Below are 27,856 nucleotides of genomic sequence, written 5' to 3'. Positions count from 1 at the left end.
TTGCAGCAGCCTCTATCAAGATGCTTGGAAGCCTACAGTATCAATGTACAGACTTAAGTGTATTGAAACGAAAAGGCGACAACTCTGTCACAAGTTAGGCCTAGGCTACTTTCAAAAGTGTTGCTTATAGTGAACTGTGTTTGCACAGTAGATTTATTTTAAGGTTTCCTGGGAATCCGGATGCAAGTTGGCTTAAATGTAGTCTGTAGTAGCCATGCTACTCTGGTCTGTTTTTATTCTGTGTGAGAGAGCAGTCTCCACCACATGTCGCTGCATCTTACAACATGATGTCATCGAAAAACAATGTATTGGACACATATTATTTTGATGACAACTTCTGAATTATATCGTCTAGGACAACAGATTTGAGAATGCGTAATCTTGTATTGTGCCGTAATTTGGCGCATGTTATTACGTAGTGGCTACATTGTTAGCCAACAACGTTCTGAATGACTGAAGTTCTAATGTACTTGAACAAAAATGGAATACTGGCATATTTCAACTAGTTTTCTTTACGACCGGGGACGGAAAGTCAACGTTTAAACGTATGCTCTGAAATAAGAATTTGTTGATTTTGGATCCGCTCATGATGGAGTGGAGTATGGAGGCGGCGACAACGTTCGAGGTAAGTTGGAAAGGATGTAAAAGTTGACCGCCTAGTTCACCAGTTATCGTAAACTTTATCCAAAAATCTTATTTAATTTCTTCTCGTTGTTAATGGTAGGTTAGTGTGTAGCCTACATCTCTATTTTTCTCATCGTTTCTCGCGTAACCCCGATTCATGTTGGCTTTGACATCATTAGTTTTATTACCGTTACTTTCGTAGCCTTCATTCTCCCAAATAATGCACATGAACGAGGTCTTGATTAGATCTCTATCCTTTTATATTTTGCTCGAGTTTGTGCAACTCGATCAAATCAACACATAGACTACAACGCCAGCAAACCAGGGGAACAGTTGCAAACAGCTGCACATAGCAAACATGTCTCAGTTCCATTTGTCACCCTCATGAGAAGCTGTTTGAAAAAATGTGTGGGTATGCCTATGCCAGGTGTTAGGAAAAACTAGTTAAAAAAAGTTATGGGATTTGGCAGACGCTTTTGTCCAAAGCGACATAGCTAATAACAACAATACAATAGTTACATTTAAGCGTAACCAATTTAGACAGTTGGTAAGACTAACATTAAGGAGAATAGCATTAATAAACAACAGTGTCAATTTAATCAATTGCCTAGTGAAAATAAACAAATACTATAATATACAAACAATAACACGAAACCCTTAAATAAACTAAGTGCATGTTGAACAAATATGCCTTTAGACCCCTCTTGAAAGACCCCATCACCTATCCCCTATCACAGGAGGGTCTTGAATAATTGACCTAGCGTTTATGGCTGGTCGACACAACAGACGCTCATAATAAGACCGCAGTGGGCGGTTAGGGATATATATCTTGATTATTGAATTAAGATAGCAGGGAGCAGATCCAGTCAGTGTCCTATAGGCCAAAGTGAGAGATTTAAATTAAATTCTGGCTACTAGGGACATCACAATAAAACATAATCGCTAGGTAATATGGTATATTACATCTTTGTCTTCATGTGTCAGTGTTTGCATTGTGTGTGTAATATAGCCAACCTCGTTTGGCTAATGAGACCAGGTTGAATATAGCCTATAAAATATACTGCAGGGCCAACATTTTATAGTAGGCATTTTATATGTGTGTGTGTGTGTATGTATGTAGGTACGAAACACATGCATTTCACACACACACTCACACTCATCTGAACTCCCCCTCCCTAACCTCTCTCCTAAGGAGCTGGCCGATTTGGAGATGCGGCTGCTCCAGGACGGCTTGCGCCCCAACGCTGAGCCTGTGGAGCGGCTGCTCCACCTGTGGAGGCTCTGCCTGCGTACCGAGGGCAGCATGAATGCCGCCAGGCTGGAGGTGAAGGCGCTGCAGGAGGCCCACGACAGGGAAAATATGGAGGTAAATATATAAGCACTCTGTTATGGAGAGCAAAATATGACCCTATCTATGACCCTGTTATTGTAGGAAATCAGATACAGTTAATTTAAGGTATTGTGTATGATGACAGGCGTGTGTATACTGTACATGTTACATGAGAATGTGAACATCTAGGTGTAACCGTCACAGAAAGATGATGATGTCCTTTTGATTAGGGCTCACTTGTGTGTGTGTGTGTGTGTGTGTGTGTTTGTTTGTGTGTGCATGTGTGGCTGCATGTGTCTGTGTGTGTGTGTGTTGTAATTACAGGTGCAAAAGAAGCTAGACCAAGTCCGGGTTCTGATCGCCAAGCAAAACTCATTTAATGTCAAGCTTGAGGAAGAAAACCAGCAACTGCATGCTCAGTTGAAGCAACTGCACCTTGATAAAGGTCAGGCTGCAGCCTCGCTGAGACCCACTGCCAGGACCCTTGCAATGTGCACTGTATAACAATATCTGAGTGCTAGCATAAATCATATTTGTTTCTTACAGAGGCTGAGAAGATGGAGGTGGCCGAGCTGCTTGACCAGGGGGGCCTGTGCGAGATCACCTTGTCCAGCCCCAGCGAGCAGGTGGCTTACCTGCTGGTCGAGAGGGCCTCTCTCCTGGAGAGATTGCAGGCTCTGGATGTGGAGAAATCCCCATCACTCATGGCCGCTGATCCTGCAGCTGTCTTCAAAGATGGCATGGATAAGGTACCCACAGTGATTTGTGTGTTGTTACTGAAATGATCCAAGTTGTGTCGGATTAAGTCCGGTAATCAGCATTTTTGTTAACTATGTGCTCTCCCATTACACGGTCGCCTAAGAATCAGCTAAAGGACTAAATGTACAGTACTTCAAATGTAAATGTAAATATATGTCTAATGTAACATCCACACATCGTTGTTGTATAGCTGTCCTTCCACAAGGCGGTGCCGTCTCGGGGCCAAAGCTCCTGGAAGAAGCTCTTAGGACTCCGTAAGGCTGCTCAGAGCAAACAGAAACTAGCAGTTGTATGTTCATCTCAGCAACATCACTGTAGTCATTATGCATGGGGGCTTAAAGGGGAGAGGAGGCAGGATGTTGAGCCTTCCAGTGAAATGTCTGTGATCCTAACACAGCTGAACTAACTGGCTCTTTTTCAGCATGGACCTCGTCTCATTTTAATAACATCTCCATTGCTCTCTCCTGTCACCTTGTATTGTAATGAACTAACATCACTCAGACTTAGTCTTTACTTACTACTCATCTAAAATGTGACTTCAGACTAGCCTTCTATATTGCCTTTTGCTTATACTGTAGTATACAGTACTCTTTCTCTGTAAAGCTGCCCCTGGATGATAAATTGCAGTGTCTTCCAGTGAAATAAATAAATCCATTAACAACGCATGGTTTGTCTTTTGGCCATTTTTGGTCATCACCTCAAGATCTACCCCCCCCCCCCAAAAAAAACAGTCCAAATCATTATCTGCCCCCTCTTGTGAGGCAGTCCTCTGGTGTTGAGCCCTCGGAGGATTGTGGTGCTGAGCGGCTGAACCTGGAGAGAGACCTGGATGAGGCCTCCCGCCGCCTGTCCATGGCTCACAAGGAGATCCGTCGGCTGACGGATGAGCTGGAGTCTGCGCACATGACCCAGAAAGCCTATGGTGAGGGGAAAGCCAAGATTATCTTGTTCTAAAATGAGATGTCCTTTCCTAAAGGAAATAGCAGCACTAAAATATAGTTTTGTGGCTAATTAACACACCCCGGTCTCACTAACCCTTTATCTACTGCGTTTGGAAAAATAACACTGATTACTGATCACAGACACTGATGAAGTACCATGAAAGAGAACCAGACCTGAGGTGTGTTCAAATTTGCAAACGTTTGCAAACAGAAACAGAACACTCCCAAACAGTTTGAGGAGGTAGATCTCCACAGTGTTACCGTTACAATGGAATGTTCACACCAAATTTAACTGTTCAGAGAAAACATGTTCGCCACATGTTCACGCCAAATTTGAACGCACCTCTAAGAGAGAGAGAATTCTCTAAAGAGAATTCAGCTGTGTGATGTCAGTTATAGAATGTTATGATTTGACATGTTCAGTTTATGTGTAGCTTACTTGACAGAATTAGGCTGATATGGAAAGCTTTTATGCATAAGGGGGTATTTACGATGTGACGGATGCCTTTTCCACAGAGACAAAGCTACAAGAAGTTGAATTTCTCAAGCAGGAAGTGGAAAGGCTGAGACTCTATGGTAAGCCTGGGATAATATTTGTCTTCAACATTACATTCAGTTAACCAACAATGACCTCCCACCACAAAGGAAGGGTCACATCACATACAGCATCTCAGTAATTAACAGTAATTAACAGTAATTAATCATTTAACCCTTAAAGGAGTACCGTCACACCGGTGTGACGGGAATGTTGAGAAATTAATATTCTAAAGAATATCTGGGTTCATTGAATTCAACATAGAATTTTAGAACCTTCAATTGTTGCGGAACTTAGAATGTTCAAAATCTGCCGCAGATGTTTCCGAGCTCCAGAAAGCCAGAGAGCTAAATGAGCGCCTGGACAACGAGATGAGGATTCTGAGAGAACAAGTGCGCTCCGTGGACAATGAGCGCATGCTTCTCCTTGCCTTGGTAGGCACGCAATGCAGAACGTTTAGGATCTATGAGTGTCTATTCCTTCATGCTAGCATATATTTATCACTCACCATTCATAAAAGACATAGGGGTTTATGGTGGCACACAGCTAAATATTTCAATGTGCTGTTTGGGTTTTATTTTAGCTTGATAAAAAAATGATGGAAGGAGCTGAAGCTGAGGATGAGGAGCATCCTCTGATATCACTGCCTAAAGTAGAAAAGGTAACATGAATGCGTATAAAAGCAGTGGTGCTAATCCAGAAGTCATTTAGTAGATAGTCTAATGTGACTTGCTACCAGCAAGCATCCCTGTGCTTGAGAGTCTTTAATCGTAGGATCTGTGTCGTTTCAGGTGGAGATTAGCGTACAGGCCGTAGATGATGATATGGAGAGTGTGCATGAGAGGTACTGTGCCAAACAACCAATTGCATCTCAGCACACCCTGCATTTTTATGAACTGCAGCTATTTAAATAGTGTTACAGAATGACTAAATACTGTATGTGAAAAGGTGGAATGCTCTTTTGAAGGCTGTTGGGAAAACTGACTTTACTTAAAAGGAATATTCCAGAATAGCTTTAAAATGTGAATAATAGATTTTAAGTTATAAAATATAAAAAAAAACTGTGAAAAGAATTAACTTAAATTTCTCATAATAATTTAGCCAAATATGTTACCCATAGTGAATGACAACATCCTTGACAAATGGACGCATGTGTCACAAAAGTGTCATTTACTGACCCGCACAGGTGCCTTAAGGACCTGAAGGAGAAGGATGTTGAGCTGCGCAGGCTGCAGACATGCACCCAGCAGCTGCAGAAGGAGCTCAGTCAGCTGCAGCTCCAGAGAGACCAGGCACAGCAGCTTCTGGGAGAGCAGGAGCAAAACCATAGGAGTACTGTGGAGGACCTCAAGAAGGAGGTGAGTCTGGGGCAATACTTGCACTTACAATTATTTGCCACTAGAGGTCGATGAAAGACAGTTTTGTGCAGAGCCATATATGGCTCTGGTATTGTGCAAATGTAGACAAGAACAATGTGTGTGGTCTTCTAGTGGAAGGGGAAGTTATTCTTGTCTATGCATAGAGCTCAGCTGTCTATAAATTGATATGCTTTTATTTGACTCTGTCTTTTCAATGTATTTTCTTCCTAGTTAAAGAGTATGTTGTATACTGTATGTATAACAGCCTATGTTCACCTCACTGCAAATGTACCTGATTTAATGACTTGTCATGAACATGTCAATTGTAATGATGAAGTAAATTAAAGTTCACTACAGAATCCAACTCCATACATATTTCCTCCATATGGTGTCCTAGCTGGAGTTTCTGGAGTCAATGGTGAAACACGCACAGGTTGAAAATCAGAACCCCCTTATTGATGACTACAAGGTCCTAACCAAGGTAAACTAGACTAAACTTTATTAATGGGTCAAAATTAAGATTACTCAAAATGGCAGCAAAAGTGTACTAATCTAGAAGATAAATGGTAATAAGAAGGGAATTTAAATAGGCATAGGGACTGTGAACATAGTATTGCTGTATAGTAAGAGGTCATTCAGTGAACTACTGAGGAGTAGTCCTCATAGTCGGAGAGATCAAGAATGTCCTTGAAGTACACAATACTCAGTGAACTATCAGCAATACTGTTTGCTTGTGTCATAAGGCGGAGAGTGTGCTCCAGCAAAAAGATGAGCAGTGCGCAGAGATGTTGGAGATCCTCCACCACAACATGGCCTTATTGAACACTGCAGAGGCGGACGTGCTATCAGGGAAAGAGAAGATCACTGAGCTGGAGAAACTCAATGCTGAGCTGGACCACAAGAACCAGCAGGTAAGAGAAGGAGTGAAGCACCTGCACAGCACCAGCTGTGAGTCAGGTATGCCACAGGTCCCCTCAATAATCAGCAGCAATTAAGTGATACGTGCCCAAATGAATGCATATATTATTCATCCTCTCATAGATTGGCCTAGAATTTAGGTCTAAACCCCTGACACAAAGAATGTGTTTTTATTCTCCTCTGAAATTACATTGTGTATGCACATTTTAATCAGTTTGATTCATTGACTTTAATTATTGTATACAGTATATACATGAAAAATATGCATGCCATGAGACAATGTATGTATAATGTATGTGTGCTCGAAGGTGCTTGCTGAGCTGCAGGAGGCCTTGGCCAGAGTGTCCGAGCTGGAAAGGAACTGTGAGTCTAAGTCTGCCGAGCTTCAGAAGCTTCTGGAGAAGAGCAGGGAGCTTCAGCTCCACCTGGATACAGAGCAGAACATGCACCACCAGAGCCAGCAGGTAAACAGGGCCTGTCTTCAACCAATTGCCTACATTTTAAATGCACAGTATTTTTCAAAACCTTCTAAATTAGACATATTGAATAGCAGTCTGTAATATGATCGCCACATAATGGATGAAGTAGGCAGTTGAAGCTTTGTGCAGTGCGGATTGAGACTAGTGCTTGAGTGTCACTAACAGTATACTTTATGTGCTATTGCAGGCTTGTCGTGGTGCACATAGCGAACCTAAGTTTGTGTGAATTGTTGTAGTGTATGACAGTATAGGATCAGTAGTCCTTGCTACTGCCAGTCTCCAGCTTTAGGAGAGGTCAGGTCTGGGGAGATCAAGATTAACCTGTCCTTGAAGTGTAAATCATGTCAATTTCCTGATTGATAAATACTATAGTTAGTCAACTCTATCACTTATACTGTTTGTGTCATGAGGACCAGGAGAGTCTGCTCCAGCAGAAAGCTGAGGAGTGTGCAGAGATGAGAGGGACTCTGGAGAACATCAGTGGCCTCTTGCACACTGCAGAGACAGAAGTGCTCTCAGAGAAAGAGAAGATCACTGAGCTGGAGAAACTCAATGCTGAGCTGGACCACAAGAACCAGCAGGTAAGAGAAGGAGTGAAGCACCTGCACAGCACCAGAGTGAGAGTCAAGTATGCAATAAGTCTCCTCAACAGTGAGCTGCAATTAGCAGCAAGTAGCCTATGCCCAAATTAATGCAAATACCTTCACTGATTGATGTGCACAAGGCTTAGAATTTAATGCTACACCCCTAGTATATTATGTTGTTACTCTCATTACTTTGTACTTAAGCATATTTGCTTAATTTAACTAATTATTATACATGAAAAAGATATGTTTGTCGTGTGCTCGAAGGTGTTTGCTGAACTGCAGGAGGCTTTAGCCAGAGTGTACAAGCTGGAAAATAATCGTGAGTCTCAGTCTGCAGAGCTTCAGAAGATTCAGGAGAAGAGCAGAGAGCTTCAGCACCACCTAGATACAAAGCAGAACATGCACCACCAGGGCCAGCAGGTAAACAGGGCCTTTGTTTCATGACTAGAAGTGTTTGCTGTATGTAATAGGGAGTGCATAAGTTAACTCTTCATCCGCTAATACTTTATTTTTGTGTAAAGGAGCTTGATGAGCTGCACATGGAGTTGAAGTTGGAGAAGGATCGTGTCTTTGCCAAGGAGAAAGAGGTGAGGGCCAAAGTCAGGCCTAACATTCAGCAAGTTGAATTTATGTCCCAATTTCTCTCCTCTAGGTGTTCGATGTCCAACAATTCAGTTTACTTCAATTATAACATCAACATTATCTTTTTGCACAATGTTATCAGCGTAAGTGTAATACTTAGTGTTATTGAAAAGGGAAATTACAGTAAGATAACATACATACTATTCTCATATGTCTTCTATGTTTCATTTTTATGTAGGTCATTTTTATATAGGCTATACTAATGTTTGTGAGACATTTCACGATAATTGATCACTATTTTGTAGGTCATGGATGTGCAATGTGTCATGTTATTATAGTACTACTTACTATTTAGCATGCCCACTCTTGAAAGCAGACACTAATCAGAACTATGCCACCGAGGTGTTCTTAAATGTTCGTCTGCGCGACCGCAACCCGTACCAGTGGCCTGGTTCACCAATGCGTTTGGAATGCAGTAAAAGTGTAACCTATGTGCCACTACAGAGAGAACACATTGTTTGTTTATTTGTTTTTTGGCTACTTATTGACCTAGTTTGTTGCGGAGCACATGTAGGCCATCATCGCTACTTAAAAGCATTGTTAGTTGTGGAGTACTTGTATCATCGCTATGGGTCAGATGTCTTTGAAATGTAATCCATTACTGAGTACAGACTACACACTAATTTTTGAAATCAGTAATAATCCATTGGATTACAAAAGCAATGTAACATAATCTGAATACTTTTGAATTACTTTTGGATTACTTCAAATAAAAAACTCAAAATTAAATACACTGAATAAAAAAGACACTCAATGAAGATCATTTTGATGCTACACTGACTTGAATATGTACGGAGAATAGCATGTCTGACATTGTATACAGATTTCAAATACAAAATACTTTGTAATTTTGTAATTTGTATTTTATTGGGTTGAGGAAAATGACTGTATTTTGCATTAAAATACTTTATTGTATTTTTATATTTTAAAAAATACTGCAAAATAATCTCTGTGAGACATCTATGTGATTACGTCATAAAAGCGCAGAATGATGCATGGATGCTAATTGGTGCTGACTTATGCCAAACAGACACTGTGATGTTGACCTGATTTTAGCCCAGAATCAGTTGGATCGTTTGAATCAGGTCTGTCCGATTTGTTGTGTTGTTTCAGCGGGCTCACGACTAGAGCCCTACCAATGAATCGGGTGTGCTGATCTGCCGATATTAGCTATTTTCCAATCTATCAGTATCTGCGTTTATATAGTCAGGTAATTATTTTAAAATTAAGGAAAATAAAAAGGCAAATATTGATCCTTCATATTAATATCCAGTATTGTCTTCCCAGCTTAACATTACGTCCAACAGTAATATAATGTTAGCTACTAACAGTAGCTAAGGTGTTTAGTCACAATAATAGCACAGTCACAATAATAGCTTTGTTGGTTCCACAAGTGCTCCACAGCAAATGAGGTTTATAAGTAGCGATCGATTATAAAAAAAAACACATTCTCTGCGGCCGGTCGCACATAAGGGGCTTACAGATAGGAAGCGGCATGCGCTGCACTCACTGCAAGGTTGTGCTGGGTTGAGCGAATGGCCCAAAGATTTGTGTAACGCTATTTCTGCTACTTTATTGTAAACATGTAGCCCCCACTTTCCCTTTTAAACACAAATTGCATGTTTATGTGTAAACCTCACTCCTGATCTGGGTCATGGCACCAATGCCTTGTGTTGATTTGCACAGCTCAGCCCTGAACTCGCCTGGACTCAAACTTGCAAACAGCTTGGGAGTCGAGCATGCTAACAATCAAGCTAAAAGCCCAGGCTGCTGGCTCTCTTACTAGCACAACTCTTAAGGCGTTGGGAAGGAAGTTTACACAACATCCATACTGCACAGATATGTACCAGCTAGCTACAGTTACACAACTGGAATAGGCCTATAAGCAGACGTTGGGGGTTGTCCTCAATTTGGCCATTTGTCCTCACTTTATAAACAACGTCCTCCTTTTCAGAGTCTGGTTGGTGGCCTTTTAGCCTGACGTAGTCATACTCAATTCTAGTCAGAATATGAGTCTGATACTGCTCCATTGGTACATAATTATGGGGCGTGTTTCAACCGATACAGGGGGGAATGCCTCTGCACTCAATTGGATAGCCCTAACCAATCAGAGCAACAAAATAGCTTACCTGAGGTGTAGGAAAAAAAACCTATGAACCATCCTTCTTCTCCACAAATGCCATTGTTTTCTGGTCTTTTGTAAAAGTTAGTGCCGTCAATAACTCCTAGCCTACAACACTCATTAGCGAAATCTAAGAGATACGTAGTAGGGTAGGCTATTAGAAAAAAACTGATGGCCTATATCCCCTCCGTTTTTAAAAATAATTCTGTTGAACACTGATATGCTACAAACATGTTAAACAGCTGGGAAAGGCTGTCGCAAATCCCTCGAACAGGTGGTCAATCAGAGATTTCAAACGAACGAGGGAACATGTCGCAATGCAACAGCGCTGTTTTCCCTTGATTAAAGTGAAACCACGAGTTTTCCCACATCTCAACTTTGGCCAAAGTTTTCAGAAATAATCGTTTTCAGTGATAACAATCTCATTAAATAATATGCATTTTCCATATGGGATCTTAAAAGCCATGTATCCTTCTAGCCACAGCGTTTTTGTTTCAAACATAAGCCTAATCTAAGCGTGCTCAGATGACGTGATAGACCAGGCGCTGTTGCTCACCTGTCCATCATCGTAAAGGCCGATTTGATTGGTCCACCTGATCTAGGGCGAGCATACTTGCTCCACAATGGAGCAATGCCAGACCGAACTTCCCGACCTCAAATGTTGTGGGCGGGACTAAGTTAGGAATGGCACCCAGGCTAATAATCTTTCAGATTTGGGTCTGGAATCTCCAGGCTACTGAGAAGTAGCCTCATGTAACAAAATGAGGCCTACATTTTTCATTGAAAATATTCTCGAGTAGATGTGAACAGTATGCATTAAAGTAGCCTACTTCTATTCGTAGGCCTACAATTTATTTGAGGGAAATTTGTACAGTAGCCCCTCTAGCACTCACTGCCCAATGTTCAGTGCGTAATGCGCATGGTGAGAGCAGCAGCACTAAATGAAACAGACAGCAGGCATATCTATCTGTCTATTCAGTCGCAGATAGACAACATCATTTGTGATGAATAGCTGTGATGCAGAAAATGGTCTGACTGCAGAGAATGACAACGAAATGTGAACATGTAGGCCTAAGGTGCTTTGATTAGTCTAGGTCTAGCCTAATAGCACAATTATTAAAACAACAAACAACGCCTTTTAGTCCTAAAACTGGTTTAATTCAGGTAAACTGGCATCCAGGCCATGCAGATGGGAGCGATATGTAGGATCCTGATTTCTTCTTTTTTTTTTAAGCTGCTTGTTTTTATTGGAATTTTGCCAGCATATTATGTTCACATCATCGCATTTTATGAAAATGGTTGCACTGCTGTTTGTCAGGAAATTGGACTATCATACCCGTTCAGATTTTAGGTGCACCCCCGTTTGTGGTAGGCTTACCGTCCTTTATTATTAATTGCCACTTATTTGTGTCTGCTTTGGTGGCATTTAGAAAAAACGATTTAATCCTCAACATCCTGCCCTTACTTTTTTTGCGTCCACAAAAATAAGACGTTATGCTAATTATCATCTAAATGCAACTTCTATCTAGTTTGAGGACTAGAAATATGCACTCATCTATAAATAACTTCCAAAACATTGCACCCTTGTCAAAATTTCACATGGCAGAAAATAACGTACTGTAGGCCTATCTGATCATTTCACTGTCTCACAGCCTACTTAAAATCGTGGTGTAACTTTTCCACTGCATAGGCCTATGTCATAGATAGGCTGACTGGACTAGCCCAAGTCATTCAATCAATAACTAATAATTAATTGCATTTATTTACTCCAGTTGCAGGAGCTGCAGAAGCAGCTACAACAGACTACCATTGACTTTGAGAAACTTCAGAAGGATGCCAAGGGCTGGTCTGATGCCCTCCACAATCTACAGGGCGAGGTGGATGATTTCATGGAGCAGAGGTAGGTCAGGCTCCCAGATAGCCTGATTACTCTGGTAGGCTACAGAGCTTGGGGCATATAACCATGGTTGGATTTGTAAAGGCAGGTGTTTTTACAGGTGCTCTAGTATGCCTTACCATGTTTAGGAGTTAAGACACTCTACCTTGTCGTCCCCATGTTATATGTTTCCAAATATGTTTAATATGTATATGTGGGAAACTTGTGTGTATGTGTGTGGCACACAGGAGACTGTGGCTGCAGAGGGAGGGAGAGCTTCAGCAGGCGGTGGAGACCCTGCGCAAGCTAGAGGACACCCATAACAAATCTGCTGAGCAGGTGTGTTTGTGGTAGACTACTGTTCTATATTCATTATGTGCCTGCTTTTGTGCCATGTGGAAGAACAATTGTAATACTCAAAATACCAAACTCATTATTTTAATTTAAGTATGTGTGCGTGTGTGTGCATTTAGTGTTCCATTTGCGTGTGTGTGTGTGTGTGTGTGTTCAGTCTAATCCCATTAAATTGTGGTTTTAATTATAGCTTTCATAATTTCATAAGTGTTTTTATCTGGTCTGATACATGACTGTATACTCTTGTTATGTATATTATACAGAGTAATAATCTTTTAGTCTAGTAGATAGTATAGCCTGCAATCCTTGTTAGTGTGACAGTGAGCCATACGTAGATCAGTATGATTGTGAATGGTGTGATAACTGCATGGTTAGTTACTGGAACTCCAGGGAGAGGTGAGGAACCTGGCACTTGAGCTTGAGCTGGTGAGAGCTGAGAACGAACAACTGAAAAATGAGGCCAAGGACATGGATGTGGATCTGGCAACGCTCAGGGCCCAAGCACAGGAGGCTGAGAAGCAGAGGTATTCTCCCACATTTCAACACTTTTAACTGATTTTTTCACTGGCCGACTTAACTTTTGGGGCTCTATCTTGCACTCCAGCGCAATTTACTTTGTATACTCACGCTTTTGTCTTTCCTATTTTGCAGTCAGCGAATATTGGAATTTTCCCTCTACAGGTGCATGTCTGTAAATTAGGGAATTCGATTGCGCCCACGTTGGAAAGTTAGGTCAACTCTTTCTCGTTGTTGAGTTGCCTGATGGTAAGGTACGGCCGTAGCTTACACCTGCAGGAGCCCTTGGCTGCCTGTGCTGCGCAACGCACACTTCGCTCTTCTCATCTATACAACGCAGTTTCCGTTTCTGCAAACCATACTGTACATAATTACAAGGAAAAATATTACCATACGAGGGAAATCAGTGTGGTGTCCATTAAGATGTGAAAAAATAGGCATAAATCTAGCGTACACATTTCCATGAATCATGGATGTGTTGATGACATAAATTAGGAAATATTAGAGGACTTAAGGAGACGTGATGTTGAACTGCATGCCGATGCTATTTAACCCAAATGCCCCAGCAGCAGCACAGGAGAGAAGAGCTTATCTGACAGAAGATATATGTGCATTGTCTATAGAGAGAAAATGTTAGATTACATTGCAAAAATATCACCATGCATTCATAACCTTGTGATTCAGTGAGAGTGATCCCAAAACATCGGAAAGTATGTCTTTGTGACAATTCTGTATTACATTTTGTCAAGAGGAAAAATCAATAGCTAACTGTTCCCAACTGAACAGTGCTTATAGCGCTGTGAACGCTCCTGGCTGCGCCTGGCAAATCTGCCATCATAATAGCAATCAGCTATGGAACAAGCGTGCCTGTTGTTAAAGGGAATGTGAGATGACGCTCTGATTGGTTTCTTGCACGTTACACCCAAACCACACCCATAAGTAATGTACACTTCAGACCACCCCATTTTAGATTAGCGTCTGGCGCAACAGTCATTTATCCCGCCGGTAAAATAGCAACAGCGCCCAAGATCCGCCCTCAAAGCCACTTTGCACTTTGCGCAAAGATACTTCCGTTATAGATCATTAAAATAGAGCCCTAAATGTGGGTATGGTAATGGCATGGTGAAAATGGCAACCATTAAGTTATACATCAATTTATAATATATATTGGTCCCACATGTATACACATAACATATCGATAAAAAAAAAAATCAACTTTTGAGATTGTTCTGAATAGCAAAAAGCAAACCAATTGTAGAGTACATGTAATGAAGAATGTGCAAGGCATCACTATTTTGTGGCATAGCTATTTCAAAACTACAATGTTACACAATATTGTGGGTGTGGGGGCAAGAGAGTGGATACGTTTTTGACTGTCTAGACAGACTGTGACAACTAGTTATGACCGCTAGTTCAACACATTTGCACGTTATGACTCAAGAGATGGAAGTTTTATGGGGTAAGACTTTTCAACATGGAACCACTATAGCGTATTTTGAACAACATGACATTAGCAATTGAACATTAAAAACACAGCAGACATTTGGACAGAATCGTTGCATGGATGTACTAAAGCATTGCTGTTTGTTCAAGATGGGAAGAAACTGCTTTCATGATGTGCACAAGTGATACGATAATATGGACTTTGAACAAACAGTTCAAGCGCCAAAGTGACTAAGAAAAACTGTTAATTACTTGCATGAAATGATGCTATCCAAAGGTGACACCATTCTAATCTTTTGGAAAATCGTGGTCTCCCACACCTACCAAATGTGTTAGTTTTTCTCGATAGCTTTAACGCTTTCGTCAACTCTGCAGCGCTTTGTCAAAACAGTTAACACACAGGTCTAAACTTGGCCAACATGACACATTTTGCCTGCAAAAGACTATAACACTCTCAAAACATTTAAAACACACACAGCAAAAGCAAATTTTGCCTTCAAACAACACAAAATTGTACAGTAGTCAAATCACTGTTCACTTTCAATCAATCATTACACACTGCACAACAAAATGCAAAACATTTGTCTCAAAATAAGGAGTTTCAGCCTTCATTTTTGCTATGTTTGTGCACCACTGTACTTTCTATACATCCTGCCCATCCTGTCACTCAGGTCAAATATGTAAATGCTTGACAGACTATAACAACTAGTTATGACAGCTAGTTCAACACATTAGCAAGTAATGACTCAAGAGATGGAATTTGTTTTATGGGGTAGGACTTTTCAACATGGAACCAGTATAGTGTATTTTGACCAACATGACATTAGAAAATTAAAAGCACAGCATTTGTACAGAATCGTTGCATGGATGTACTAAAGCATTGCTGTTTGTTCAAGATGGGAAGAAACCGCTTTCATGATGTGCACGAGTGATACGATGATATAGAGTTTGAACAAATAGTTCAATTCTGATCTGAGAATGGACTATATGCCACAGAAGTCTGTTTCAGCCAGCATGTTTAATTCCAGTGGAGCGTTAGCAACGGCATCTTCTGTTATATTCTGCTCCTTTCATGTTCACTCCGCGTCTTCAAATATCGTGTTTATGTCAGTGCAACTCATTAAAGCAATACCAAAGAGTTTTTTGTACCTTAAAATAATATTTCCAAAATTGTTTCAGTGGTTCATCAACTCGTAACAGGGTGAACGGCACTTTCTGCATTCGCTTCGCGGCCCTCTATCGGCTATAACCGCACTATGTAAGTTTGCCAGATCGGGTAGCGGTTCTGTAGTTCGATGGAATGAGACACGAGAAACAAATTTGACTTGCATCCGATGTCGCAATACATCGTACTTTCATAAAATCATGCAACATATTATACCTTGTCTGTGGACATTGTTATTTGCAAAGCTGGTGCTGGATAAACAAATAGGGCATGCGACAGAGGAAAAGTTCTTTGGAGTCGACATAAACTTCGGCATAAATCTTTTCGCCTTTAAATGTGCTCATTCACTAGGTGTAACACTCAACCAGGTCTGTGTAAATAGGTAAATTAAAACAACACAGGAGATGGTTAATTGGAAAAGTTTGTACTGGTTGAAAAGCCTTCCAGGAAGTGCGTGGCATATAGGCAATTGCTCCAGAGTGACTGTACTATTACTTACTAACTGTACTATTAATTACTTGCCTGAAATGATGCTACCCAGAGGTGACACCATTCTAATCTTTTGTGAAATCGTGGTCACAGTCACATGACATAGCATGACGCATAACAATGACAGATAAACATGCAGCAACTGTAAACAACTTTTGCTCAAATTTGTGCCCAAGCTCAATTGCTCCTTTTTCATGTTTTGACATCTTAGGTATTGTTTTCATTATGACAGAGTGGTCCATGAGCAAGTGACGATAGTTGCTAATAGATAGTAACCAGAGATAAACTAAAAATTACAGTAACAAAGTAACCTACAAAACACTGCTGTTTTAACATGAACAAATAATTTGACATAATTTCCTGTCCTAACGCGCAGGCAATTGTGGCTGTACTGCGAGAAGAAGATGGAGCAGCAGATGAAGGCCCTTCAGGACAAACAGGCCTCCATGACCCTCTCAGAAAAGGACTTCCAGTGCCAAGTGCTGGACCTCAAGGCCAAGCTGGCAGCCACGCAGATGAATGAGCAAACAACCAAATTGGAAGTAGGTTTTTTTTTTTTTTGTAACTTAATTTTTAAGTTTTCACAGTACAATTATACAAACAACCCTGATCCCACCCACCCAAGGGTACATATAATACATACATACAAACACAATCAAAGAAAGAAAGAGGGGAGAAAAAAGAAAATAAATAATAATAAATAAAAAGGTCTGCCACCTTTGAGGAAAAAAAAAATATTCCACCCTATTCATTTTGTTAATGAATGTCTTTTTATAAATAATGCAATTGCACTGCACCCAGCGCCCCACCAGTCCAGCTGACATGTGCGCAAATAAGGATCAGGAGAAGGACAGATTGTCCGGGACTCCAGGTGTTATGAAATCTATTTGAGGATTTACCCCTAGAATATCTCAGTTTTTCTAGGGGTAGAAAAGCAAGGACTTATTTTACCCAGCAAAGGAAAGATGGGGGATTAGCAAACTTCCAATGCCTCAGGATAAGTCTCCTAGCTAAAAGCGAAGCAAATGCAATGGCGCATGTTTGGGAAGTAGAGATCTGAACCTCCCCAGCTGTAACACCAAAGACAGCAATAATAGGGGTTGGTGGGATGAGCCTGCCACACATGTGTGTAAAAACCTCAAATATCTGGGTCCATAAATTTGTCAGTGCTGGGCAGGACCAGAACATATGTCTAATAGTAGCTAAGCCTTGATGACATCTCAAACAATGTGGGTCAGTGTTTGGATAGATGGCAGCCAACCGATCCCTAGATAAATGAAGCCAGTGTAAGATCTTAAATTGTATCAAATTGTGTCTAAGGCACATAGATGAGGTATGGATGGAATCTAGGCTACCTTCCCAGGTCTGTGCAGAGAGTTAAACACCAAGGTCCTGTTCCCAGGCGCATCTAGTCTTTTCTGTTGAAGGCATACTGAAGTTGAGAATGATGTTATATATAAAAGAAATGCTGCCCTTAAGGGTTGGATCACGCCCAAGTATTCTGTCAAGTAAATCATTATCAGGTAGATGTGGGAATGGGTAGTGTTCTTTGGCAAAACTGCGGGCCTGTAGATATCTGAAGAAGTGGACCTGGGGTAATGTAAAATCCTTTCGCAAGGTCTCAAAAGAAATGAAGTTGTTGCGTACAAATAAATAGTTGAAAAACACTATGCCACTATCATACCATAAGTGAAAAGCTGAGTCGGACTGTGCAGCGGGGAAAATATCATTGTGAATCAGGGGCATCAAGCCACTTGTATGAGCAAGATTAAAGCATTTCCTGAATTGGCGCCATATTCTGAGAGAATGTTATGTCACAGGATTTGAAGGAAAGTAGTTTGATTTTTTGGAGAAGGAAATGCAAAGGCTAGGTAATGGTGTAAAAGAGGGACATGTTTCAGTTTCCATGGCAACCCAAGTAGGGCTTTGTCCTGTTCTAAATGATGTAATCCAGTAGGGTAATTTGGAGATTGGCCGCCCAGTAGTAGAACATGAAGTTGGGAAGTGCAAGTCCGCCAACTGTTTTAGGCATCTCTAAAATAGCCCTTCTTGCTCTTGGGACAGATTTGTGCCAAATAAATGATGATATATGTGAATTCAGGTCCTTAAAAAAGGAAATAACAGGTAGCATTTGAAAAGCGTACAAAAATTGAGGAAGGACTGTCATTTTCACGGTGTTGACACGGCCAGCTAAGGAGATGGGCAAGGTAGACCACCGCTTCAGATTGAGTTTCATGTTTTCAAGGAGCCTTTTAAGGTTGGCCTCATATAAATTCTTGTAGGAGCGTGTGACCACAATACCAAGGTAGGTAAAGGATTCTCTGTCCAGTCTAAATGGGCAAGCATTATAATTAAGATTCCGTGCCAAACTGTTAATAGGAAAGAGAACGCTTTTGGAAAAAATCAACTTGTAGCCAGATATCCTTTTAACATCGTTTAGGAAATGGGTGATATAAGGTAAGAAGGCTGTGGGGTCAGAAAGATACAAAAGAAGATCATCAGCGTAAAGTGAAACTTTGTGGATGACGCCCCCTCTAACAATGCCAGGAACTCTATTGTCAGCCCTGAGAGCTATGGCCAGAGGTTCAATTGCTAAATTAAACAAAAAAGGTGATAGACAGCAACCCTGCCTCACCCCACGCTGGAGAAATAAGAAATTTGAATTTATAAAATTTGTGTGCACGGCTGCCTGTGGGGTATTGTATATTATGTTCATCCACGTGAAAAATGCCGGGCCAAAACCGAATCTACTAAGCACTTTAAAGAGATATGTCCACTCAATGCGATCAAACGCCTTCTCAGCATCTAGGGAGAGTAGAACTTATGGTGTAACTGAGGAATGATTGGAGTGAAGAATGCTGAGAAGACGCCGCATATTAAAAAAGGATTGCTTACCAGGTATGAAACCTGTTTGATTGGGGGAAATGAGATCAGAGATGACAGTTTCCAGTCTGTGTGCTAGAATTTTTGTAAGGACCTTGTAGTCATAGCAAAGAAGGCTTATTGGGCGGTACCCATTGCATTCCAGAGGGTCTTTGCCCTTCTTTAGTAAGACTGTTATTATAGCCTGATTCATTGTATCCGGCATTCTCCTTGTGGATAAAATGTCTGCATATAGAAAACTTAGTATAGGTGCCAGTTTATTGGAAAAAGCTTCATAAAATTTAATCAGGGCCTGCTGCTTTTCCACTTTGCAAAGACCTACTGGTTGACTGGAAGTTTAATGAATGTTGATATTCAAATAGTTTAATGGCTGTGTATAGGTAGATATTTGATGATAACTGAAAGTTGGAATGGCTCTAATGTTTGCTAGTAGTTATGCTAAGATTTTTAACTATGCTAACCATGCTACTTAGCTAATGTTTTATAGCAGTGCTAGCAATGCTAACCTGCTAACCATGTTACTTAGCTAACGTTTTCTAGCAGTTTTGCTAAACATGCTAACGATGCTACTTAGCTAACATTTTCTAGCAGTTTTGTTAAACATGTTAACTATGCTAGCAATGCTAACATAGCTAACCAAGCTTATCATTTTTAATAGTTATGCTAACTATGCGACTTAGCTAACCTAGCTAATCATTTTTAGTAGTTATGCTAACTAGCATGCTAACATGCAAACTATGCTAACCATGTGATTTAGCTAATCTAGCTAATCATTTTTAGTTGTTATGCTAACTAGCATGCTAACCATGTGACTTAGCTAACCTAGCTAATAATTTTTAGCAGTTTTTGTTAAAAATGCTAACAATGTTAGCAATGCTAACATGCTAACTTTATTAACCATGCTAACTAGCTACAGTGGGTAGGAGTCATAGTTGATGAAAAGTGTTGACGTAGTTGATGACAAGTTAAAAGTTGTTGATAGACAGCTAGTGAATGTATATAGTTTAAAAGTTTAAAAGTTGAATGTAGATAGTTTAAAAGTTGTTGGTAGACAGCTAGTTTAATAGATAGATAGTTTAATGATAGTTTAAAAGTAGACCGTTTAAAAGTTGAATGTAAAAAGTTCAGTAGTTTAATGGGTTACATTGTTTAACAGTGGATTATTGTAGTGAGGACTTTTATTTTGAAACAGTTTTGGGCAGAGGAAACAGTTGCTTAAATGCTTAAAGCCTGAGGCTGCTAACCTGGCAATAGCCAGATGAATTTCGCTCCGCCTAGCTCCACTCATCCATCTGGAACCGATCCATTGAAGTGTTGCTTCAGAAGGCTGGGCCTAATCAAAAAATGCTTGCATATGATTGAATAAGCCACTTGTCCATCATCTATTGACGTGCTACTTCAACCACTCACATCGAAGCCAACCCGTGACGCTAATAACAGACTCACAGTCGCTTCTACGCTATGTCACATCTATGAAACTCCCGCCCTGCGTCCTGATTGGCTAAACCATAAAGTTGGTTGGAGAAATCACTCTCAATGGAAGAGGTCCCAGATGGATGTGAGTGAAGCTAGGCGGAGCTAAGCGGAACGACATTCATCTGGCTAGGGTCAGGTTATGAGGCTGCAGGTGGCCTGAACACCTGCCATAGGATTCTAATTGCTTAACGGCCGTATTATGATGTCACAATCGGCAATGTTAAGTCTATGGGGATTTTTAAAAAGTTTTTCTTTAATAGTTTAAAAAGTATAAAAGTTTCAAAGTTGAAAAGACATAGCAGCTTGGTCCGTTTGAAGACCTACGTTACAAAGTTTGAACGAAGTTTCTAAGTTAAACTGTTCAAGAGAAATTGCGTACGGAAAAAGTGGTAAGCGGAATAATAATAATAAGTTGTTGTTGATGTTGTTGCCTTGGAAGAACAGTACAGTGCATTTTCATGCACTGTAATAAGAAGAATACTTCGGATAACAGAACAGTGCATTTTCATGCACTGTAATTATCACCTTTACAGTCCTCAAGAATGTCAATTGTAGCCACAGCAGTCAGTCCTCTTGACGGTGAACAATGTTCTGGGAAACGAAAGCACGGGCAGCTTCAGGATCAGTGAAAAAGCTCGACCCCCTTGAATGTAATGCGGAGCCTGGCTGGGAAAAGAATTCCAAACTATATCTGAGCTTGTGGTGTTTTTGAATTCCTCCAAACCTGATTTTAGAGCCAGAACTTCCGATTTAAAAAATCCCAGTTCGCTTTCGAGTACAGATCTGACCTCCTTTTTCATTGCACCAACTAGGTCTTTGCGTGGTTCACATTTAAATCCCTCAAAGTCAAAAGGCATAGTTGAAGAGCCTTCTTCTGCCGTCGCCTTCATATCGCATGCGGTCTGATTCATTGGAGAAGGTTTCGATGCAGATATGGTTGTTTGTCTTGTTTTGCCAGGTCTGACGGACATCCTGCAAGTCTAACAGTTACACAGAACAAAAATGTCTTTGGTTGAATTGCTATTTAAAGAGGATACCTCTGAAAATAATAGTTTAGCCGTTGTTTCCTGCAGAGCTACACAAACACACGTCTTACTCCATCTGGAAGTAGGTTTTTGACCCATAATACGAGGTCCATAGGTCAAAATAGGTGCTATTATGTGCTGTGCCCAACTTAAGTGCCAGTTTGGGTAACCATACGTCCAGACTTTGAATGGACAGTCCGGTTTCAAGTTCTCTGTCCGCCCTGCTTGCCTGTGTCCTCCTTTTTTGACAAAGCAAGGAGCACAAGCGTGAGTGGCACATTTATGCAGCCACAATGATGCATTATACTTTCCACGTGTGAATGGGCTCTTAGCTACAACATCTACCAACTAGAGGGCCTCTCGGAGACCTGCAGACCTCCATCAAGGCCAATGGTGTGTCTAGGCCAGCACATGATTGGCCTCGTGCTTCAGACCTGCTATAGCCTGACGTTGTCATAAACAAATTCTAGTCAGAATATGAGTCTGATACTGCTCCATTGGGACGTAATTATGGGGCGTGTTTCAACCGATACAGGGGGGGAATGCCTCTGCACTCAATTGGATAGACCTAACCAATCAGAGCAATGAAACAGCTTACCGTGAGATGTTGGAAGAACACACGAACCATCCTTCTTCTCCACAAATGCCTTTAAACATTGTTATCTCCTACAACACTCGTTAGCGAAATCTAAGAGATACGTAGCAGGGTAGGCTGTTAGGAAAAACTGAAAACTTTCCCCTCCGTTTTTAAAAATAATTCCGTTGAACACCGATACTACAAACATGTTATATGTGTGTGCATGCGTGTGTTAGTGTGTGTGTACGTGTGTGCCCGTGTTTAAATGTGTGTGTGAGTTTTTATATGTGTGTGTGTTTATGGGTGTGTGTTAATTAGGGCTGGTAGATGCGATTAAGGACCAATAATATATTTTTCAATGTCATTAATAACATGCAGCCAAAGATTGTTTTATTTTACACCGTCACTTGTTCTGATATCAACGATTCTCTTTGGCTGCCACTATTTTGACCCTTTGATGCATGACCTTAAGACCCTATGCTAGCTAGACTAGTGGCAGTCATAATTATAACTATGGCCATGGCGTTTTATGATGACTTAACTTGATACTACATAGGAATTTAACATAGGGGTGCCAATACTTATGACCCCTGTATTTTAAGGAAGAACATTTATTTATTTATGATACATTATTCATTCACTAAGAAAATTGGTGTCCTTAAAGGTTAGATATTTCCTCATTTTTCACTTCAATTTCCAAAAGATGATTTTATATTCCTCTTTTCAGTCAACTTTAGCATGGGTGCCAATACTTTTGGCCAGCACTGTATGTAATGTAACATCCATAACAATCTCTGATGACTGTCTCTGTCTCTCCTCCTCACAGCTGCAGAGCTACCTTGGGGAACACGACCAGTTGCTCGCTAGTCAAAATGAGGTGTTGGTCCTGAAGGAGGAACTTAAAAAACTCTTGGATGAAAAGGCTAAAGTACTGAAGTGAGTGAGACTGTGCTCCTGATTTTAGGGTTAGGTTTAGTGTGATGGATAAAAATGCATTGGTATCCTACACCAATAGGCTACCTCATAGGTTTTGTTACGTGAACAGTTGTTTTTAATATGTTGATGTGTAGAGCCCGACTGATATGGAATTTTAAAGGCCGATACCAATTTCGATATTTGAGGATTTCCAAAACCAATAAACGATAAATCGTCTGATATTCCTTAAACAGAATGTAAATATGTATTCTAATATTTAGCATATTGAAAAGTTCAAAGATCAAGGTGGGACATTGCGTTTAAATAGGCCTAACTAACTGTATCCTAATGAAAGGTTAAATTAATATGGATAATAGTGACAGGTCTTTGTTCTTATCTGTCATAAACACCAATGCCACGATAACTTTCAAGGTATTTACTTAATGCTTTTTAAAGTTTTTTTCTACCGTTGACAGCATTAAACAATGTGATACTTGGTGTGATTGGAAAGGAAAATTGCAAAATGTAAGATAAATGTCCGTACTCCCATGACTAGCGGCATGAACACATTGCCTGTGTCACGTCTGTGGAAACGTTTGTTGCATGTTGATTTTCATTTCGGTGCCCATGTTAACAGGTTACAGCACCAACACTGACTCCACCGTAACCACGTCTCAGACACGGCTTAAACCGTGCTGCAACCACAACCCAGCTAGAGAACAGAATGGATGCCTGTTTTTTTTCTGTACCATGCAAGCAGTTCTGTGTAGAAGTATATTGAAAAGAGCAGTAATAATTTGTGTTTAAAATGGGAAGTAGGCTACATGTAGTGTGCCATAAAGGAGCAAAATAGGACGACCACAAACAAACTCTGAAAAGGAGAACAAGTTGTATCTAAAAGTGAGGACAAATCGGCCATCATCAGGACACCTAGCTCATGCTTGTGGGTTTTGTATCAACATTACAGAGAAACAGAGATCTATTTGACAAAAGTATTCCTTTAAGATAAGGAAGTAGTTACCACTGCTCCGGCACGCCCACAATATTTACAGCTTGTTAGCTATCCTATGAGTATTAAAATCTATTATTGAAACTTGTTTCTAACATTTTCTTATAGCAAGTACAATGAGAAAAAAGAACACTTCATGGACAAATTTTGCGCCGCCAAATTATTTTACACAAAAGAGATGCTTTGGCGTGATGATAAGATCCAAGAGCTTCAGAGGAATTGTGATTTCCTTACAAAACAAGTGGGCAAGGTTAGTGGACAAGGACAAGTATGTCAGTTATCCTAATCTACTACTATATTTGCAGAAGTGTGTGTGTGTGTGTGTCTGCTTTTGTTTTGATTTTGGAAACGTTTTTGGAAAAATGCAAGTAAAGCCCTCCTTACACTGACAGACTTTGGAAAGATTTGCAAAGATTTGGAAAATATTTTTGTAAGACTACAGTCTTAGACCCTTTCACATCTAAAGACAAGTAGTAGAGACTAGTAGTCACAGACTATGATTTTGCAATGACTAGGGATCTTGCAGGGTCACTATTTACAAGACTGCAACTAGATTCCTTTAAATTATTACCCATCGTGCAATAGATTAACAGGAACTGAAATGATAGCCTACTAAATTCAAAGTCGTATTTTCGTGTTTCTGCAGCATTGTTTCATGCGTGACATCCCTAACTGATATAGAGTTGTTCTGTCACGTGGAAGAGCCGACTAAATATGTATAAGAAATTACAAATATTAAGAATAACAAATAATCATATAGGCTATAGCTGTCGCCTACTTTGCCCCTTCCTGTTTGGTGTTGGAGAGAGGTCACTATTGGTTTTTATACTGTAGTTCACGTCACTATTTGCATGAGCCACGACTAGAAAGACTTGCGATAATATCAAACATGTTTGATATTGTCGTAACGGCAAAACTAGAAAAGGACTGACTCCGACTGACGTAAAACTGCTAAGATTGGCACCTTACACTTAACGATCTAGTTGACAGGAGCGCGCCGCGATTCCAGTACAACTCCCATGATTTCTGTCCGACTTTGGAAATTTAGTCACCGACTGTGAAAACAGACCAAAATCGTACAATGTAAGGCCGCCATAAGGTGCATGGAGGACTCTCAGAAAAATGATAGTTTGTTTGTTTGTGGTATTAGTATTTTATTGTTCCTTATTAATCCTTATGTCCATCCCAGGTGAAAGAGACGACAATGAAAATGGACGAGGTAAACAGCAAGCTGTTGAAGGAGAACCATGAGTTTAAGTGTGAACTTCTCAAGGAGAAGGAAGACCAAAATGAGACCCTTAACATCCTCAAGAAATACAAACTCAGGTACTGTCACCTCTATCTGATTCTGCAGGCATAAAGAACCCATTTAGATTTAACTGCCATGTCTAATGTCTGCTCTTCTTAACTCTACTGTGAAGTCTCATCACAACACTACCTCCTATTCTGGTTTGTTTTAACTAGGATTGAGCATCTGGAGAAGATGAATAAGATGATGGAAAATGAGCAATTATGGAACCATAGTCAGGTAATTACTCTTCACCTCATAATTTACAGTAAGGACTTTGGATTATCAAACAGCTTGTCCTCTCATATGTATGGTCATTGCCCTCTCGCTCTAATCATAACATTGATCAATGTTCTCTGATGAACTGCGTACATCACTTCCAGTCCAAAAAATGTCTAGCCATACAATAAGTAGTCTAAATCGTAGCACAGGTCAAATAGTAGCCTAGTTTGGTTTTGCTCATGCTATATGACTCATTGTTCTATTCAAAGATAACCAGATATCCTTTTCCACACGCTGCTCTGGGGAAGTCACCATCTGCTACCAACCAAAGGCAAGATTTGTTTGGACAAACAATTATATGAACGACTCAGTCAAATCACTTATTATTTTTTTCTGTGTTTTATTTTAAATGCTTTTCTGTGCTTTACATATTTTTACACATTTTTAAGATAGTCCAACAATTTTATGCTGACTTTACACTAGTAGTAATGATCCCACAATAGAATGGTAATAGCATGTAATCCTCATCCTTATGCATCTTGCCACCCCTGTCCATTTGGCCCACAGTGCTTTGCCCGGGGGTGACACCAAGCGTGACCTGCTCGACATGATCCAGAACAAACAAACAACCATTCAGTCGGAGTACCAGGATGTGAGTCCAGCACAGTCCCTGACGCACAGACACACCTATGAGATTGGCTACTTGAACCTCACTCCTCCCTTCAGTCCGCCCAGGAGGCAGATGCAGGCTGAGTCGAGCAGAGTAGGCAGTGAGGAGGTCCCACAGGCAGACAGAAGGTCCTGCCTCACTGAGCGCTTCCTGTAATGCGCCGCTGCTATCTGCAATAGGAAGTATTACCATTTGTACCCTTGGTATCATCGGGACTAAAGACTGCTACCTATTTTTTTTTTTTTTTTTTTTAAAAGCAGATTCTGTTTTCAATAAAGTGTCATTGCATTCAGTCATGGTGTTTGGTGCTACTTTATGTCTGGTTCCATCAGTTTAGGAATTTGCCAAACTTTACATAATTAATTCTTACTTATTACACGGCTCTTCATAATGATGTGGATGGATTTCATGTGCATCACTGAAACGTCCTGCCACCATGAGTAATGTTTCATGGGCATGAATTTCAGCTCCCACCCTGGTGCCAGGTTTAGGGCTGGGACCTTCTCTGGGATGTCTGTAAAGACGAAGGTCACTGGAAAACCCACCATAAGTTAGAGTCCTATAGAGCTCCAGGTAGATATCAAGGTACCTGGTACAATGGTATTTATCAAATAGGAAGATCTTAGAGTGGGGCACAATAGGATTCTTAGAGTATTAAGCTTCTGTGATGACACTTAAGCTTACCAAAACGGCTGCCACAAGGCCAGAGAGCGAGCCTCTTTTCCAACTGCGTAGGCCTAGATTCATTCAGCAAGGCACATTCATATAATGGCTCCACATAACTTGCTGTAGCCTAAACTATCAGTTTATTGATAATCATTTTAATTTATACCCCCAGAAAACAAGCAGCACATAGCAGGGCAGACATGTCAATAGTTTTAAAGCAAAATACATTAGATGGATTTCTGGATACAACACACACTCTCTGTATGGATGGTTAGTGGAGTTTTTCCTCTGCTCTGGCAAGGTCATCCAGCGTAAACTTCAAGTTTAAAATTAGCCTACTCTTCCTACCTTAGGTTTTGTTACGTGAACAGTTTTTTCTTAATATGTTGATGTGTGACTGATATGGAATTTTAAAGGGCGATACTGATTTCGATATTTGAGGATTTCCAAAACCAATAAACGATAAATCGTCTGATATTCATTCAACACAATGTAGGCCTAAATATGTACTCTAATATTTAGCATATTGAAAAGTTCTTTTCAGGAATATCTCACGAACTCTTGACTGGGCCTACGACAAACCATATGTCAAAGTAAACAGCAGACCTTACCGAACACTGGGATGTAAAGCAGTCCGTTGTACAATAAGCTGTTCCCAAGTAATCCGTTTTTGAAATCAGCACATTTCTACACGGTCTTTGGTCTGCAATTCTAATGTAATAGCAACCCAAAATAATGAACTTGCTGTCCTTATGTAACCTGCGTTATGTTTAGCCAGCGCGATTCAGCCCGATTCAGCCCTGCACATGCTCGGACTCGAATCCGCAAACAGCAGCACCTCGGGAGGCTAGCACGCTGACAGTTGAGACAATAGCCCAGGCTACTGGCTCGCATGCCAGCAGCACTCGTCAGTGAGTGAGGTTTACCAACGTTCCACATGCACAGCTAAGCTAGCTGGCATCCGTTACACTTATCATAGAATCAACA

The 27,856-nt window shown here is 40.6% G+C and overlaps 1 protein-coding gene across 5 annotated transcripts; it reads left to right on the top strand.

Moving 5' to 3' along the window:
* Positions 1-19: 19 nt before the first annotated feature.
* On the top strand, positions 20-26,496 carry si:dkey-264d12.5 (coiled-coil domain-containing protein 30). 5 transcript variants are annotated; one of them, XM_042090102.1, is made up of 26 exons: positions 20-625; positions 1,817-1,990; positions 2,279-2,399; positions 2,501-2,703; positions 3,479-3,635; positions 4,171-4,230; positions 4,508-4,623; positions 4,773-4,850; positions 4,981-5,033; positions 5,376-5,547; positions 5,945-6,028; positions 6,291-6,458; positions 6,774-6,929; positions 7,355-7,525; positions 7,796-7,951; positions 8,053-8,118; positions 12,068-12,195; positions 12,420-12,510; positions 12,916-13,049; positions 16,515-16,680; positions 22,926-23,035; positions 24,132-24,273; positions 25,213-25,349; positions 25,488-25,551; positions 25,803-25,864; positions 26,101-26,496. In XM_042090102.1, exons 1-26 carry the CDS (start codon positions 587-589, stop codon positions 26,357-26,359), a joined length of 3,267 nt encoding a protein of 1,088 aa, XP_041946036.1. In that variant the 5' UTR covers positions 20-586; the 3' UTR covers positions 26,360-26,496. The 5 variants fall into 5 exon arrangements, with proteins under 5 accessions (XP_041946036.1, XP_041946037.1, XP_041946035.1 ...); XM_042090103.1 differs by having other exon boundaries at positions 21-625; positions 7,862-7,951; positions 12,901-13,049; XM_042090101.1 differs by having other exon boundaries at positions 21-625; positions 12,074-12,195; positions 12,901-13,049.
* Positions 26,497-27,856: the final 1,360 nt, after the last annotated feature.

The sequence above is a fragment of the Alosa sapidissima genome, chromosome 4, assembly GCF_018492685.1.
Source record: "Alosa sapidissima isolate fAloSap1 chromosome 4, fAloSap1.pri, whole genome shotgun sequence".
Taxonomy (NCBI): domain Eukaryota; kingdom Metazoa; phylum Chordata; class Actinopteri; order Clupeiformes; family Clupeidae; genus Alosa; species Alosa sapidissima.
The sequence above is the reverse complement of the archived record's forward strand: the minus strand, read 5'-3'. Positions and strand labels throughout refer to the sequence as shown.

Excerpts from the sequence above, each read along its gene's own strand:
- si:dkey-264d12.5 (XM_042090100.1), top strand. The coding sequence starts at position 587 with ATGATGGAGTGGAGTATGGAGGCGGCGACAACGTTCGAG. Across the intron at positions 6,459-6,773 it reads TGGACCACAAGAACCAGCAG|GTGCTTGCTGAGCTGCAGGA; the intron begins GTAAGAGAAGGA and ends GTGTGCTCGAAG. Across the intron at positions 7,952-8,052 it reads TGCACCACCAGGGCCAGCAG|GAGCTTGATGAGCTGCACAT; the intron begins GTAAACAGGGCC and ends TTTTGTGTAAAG.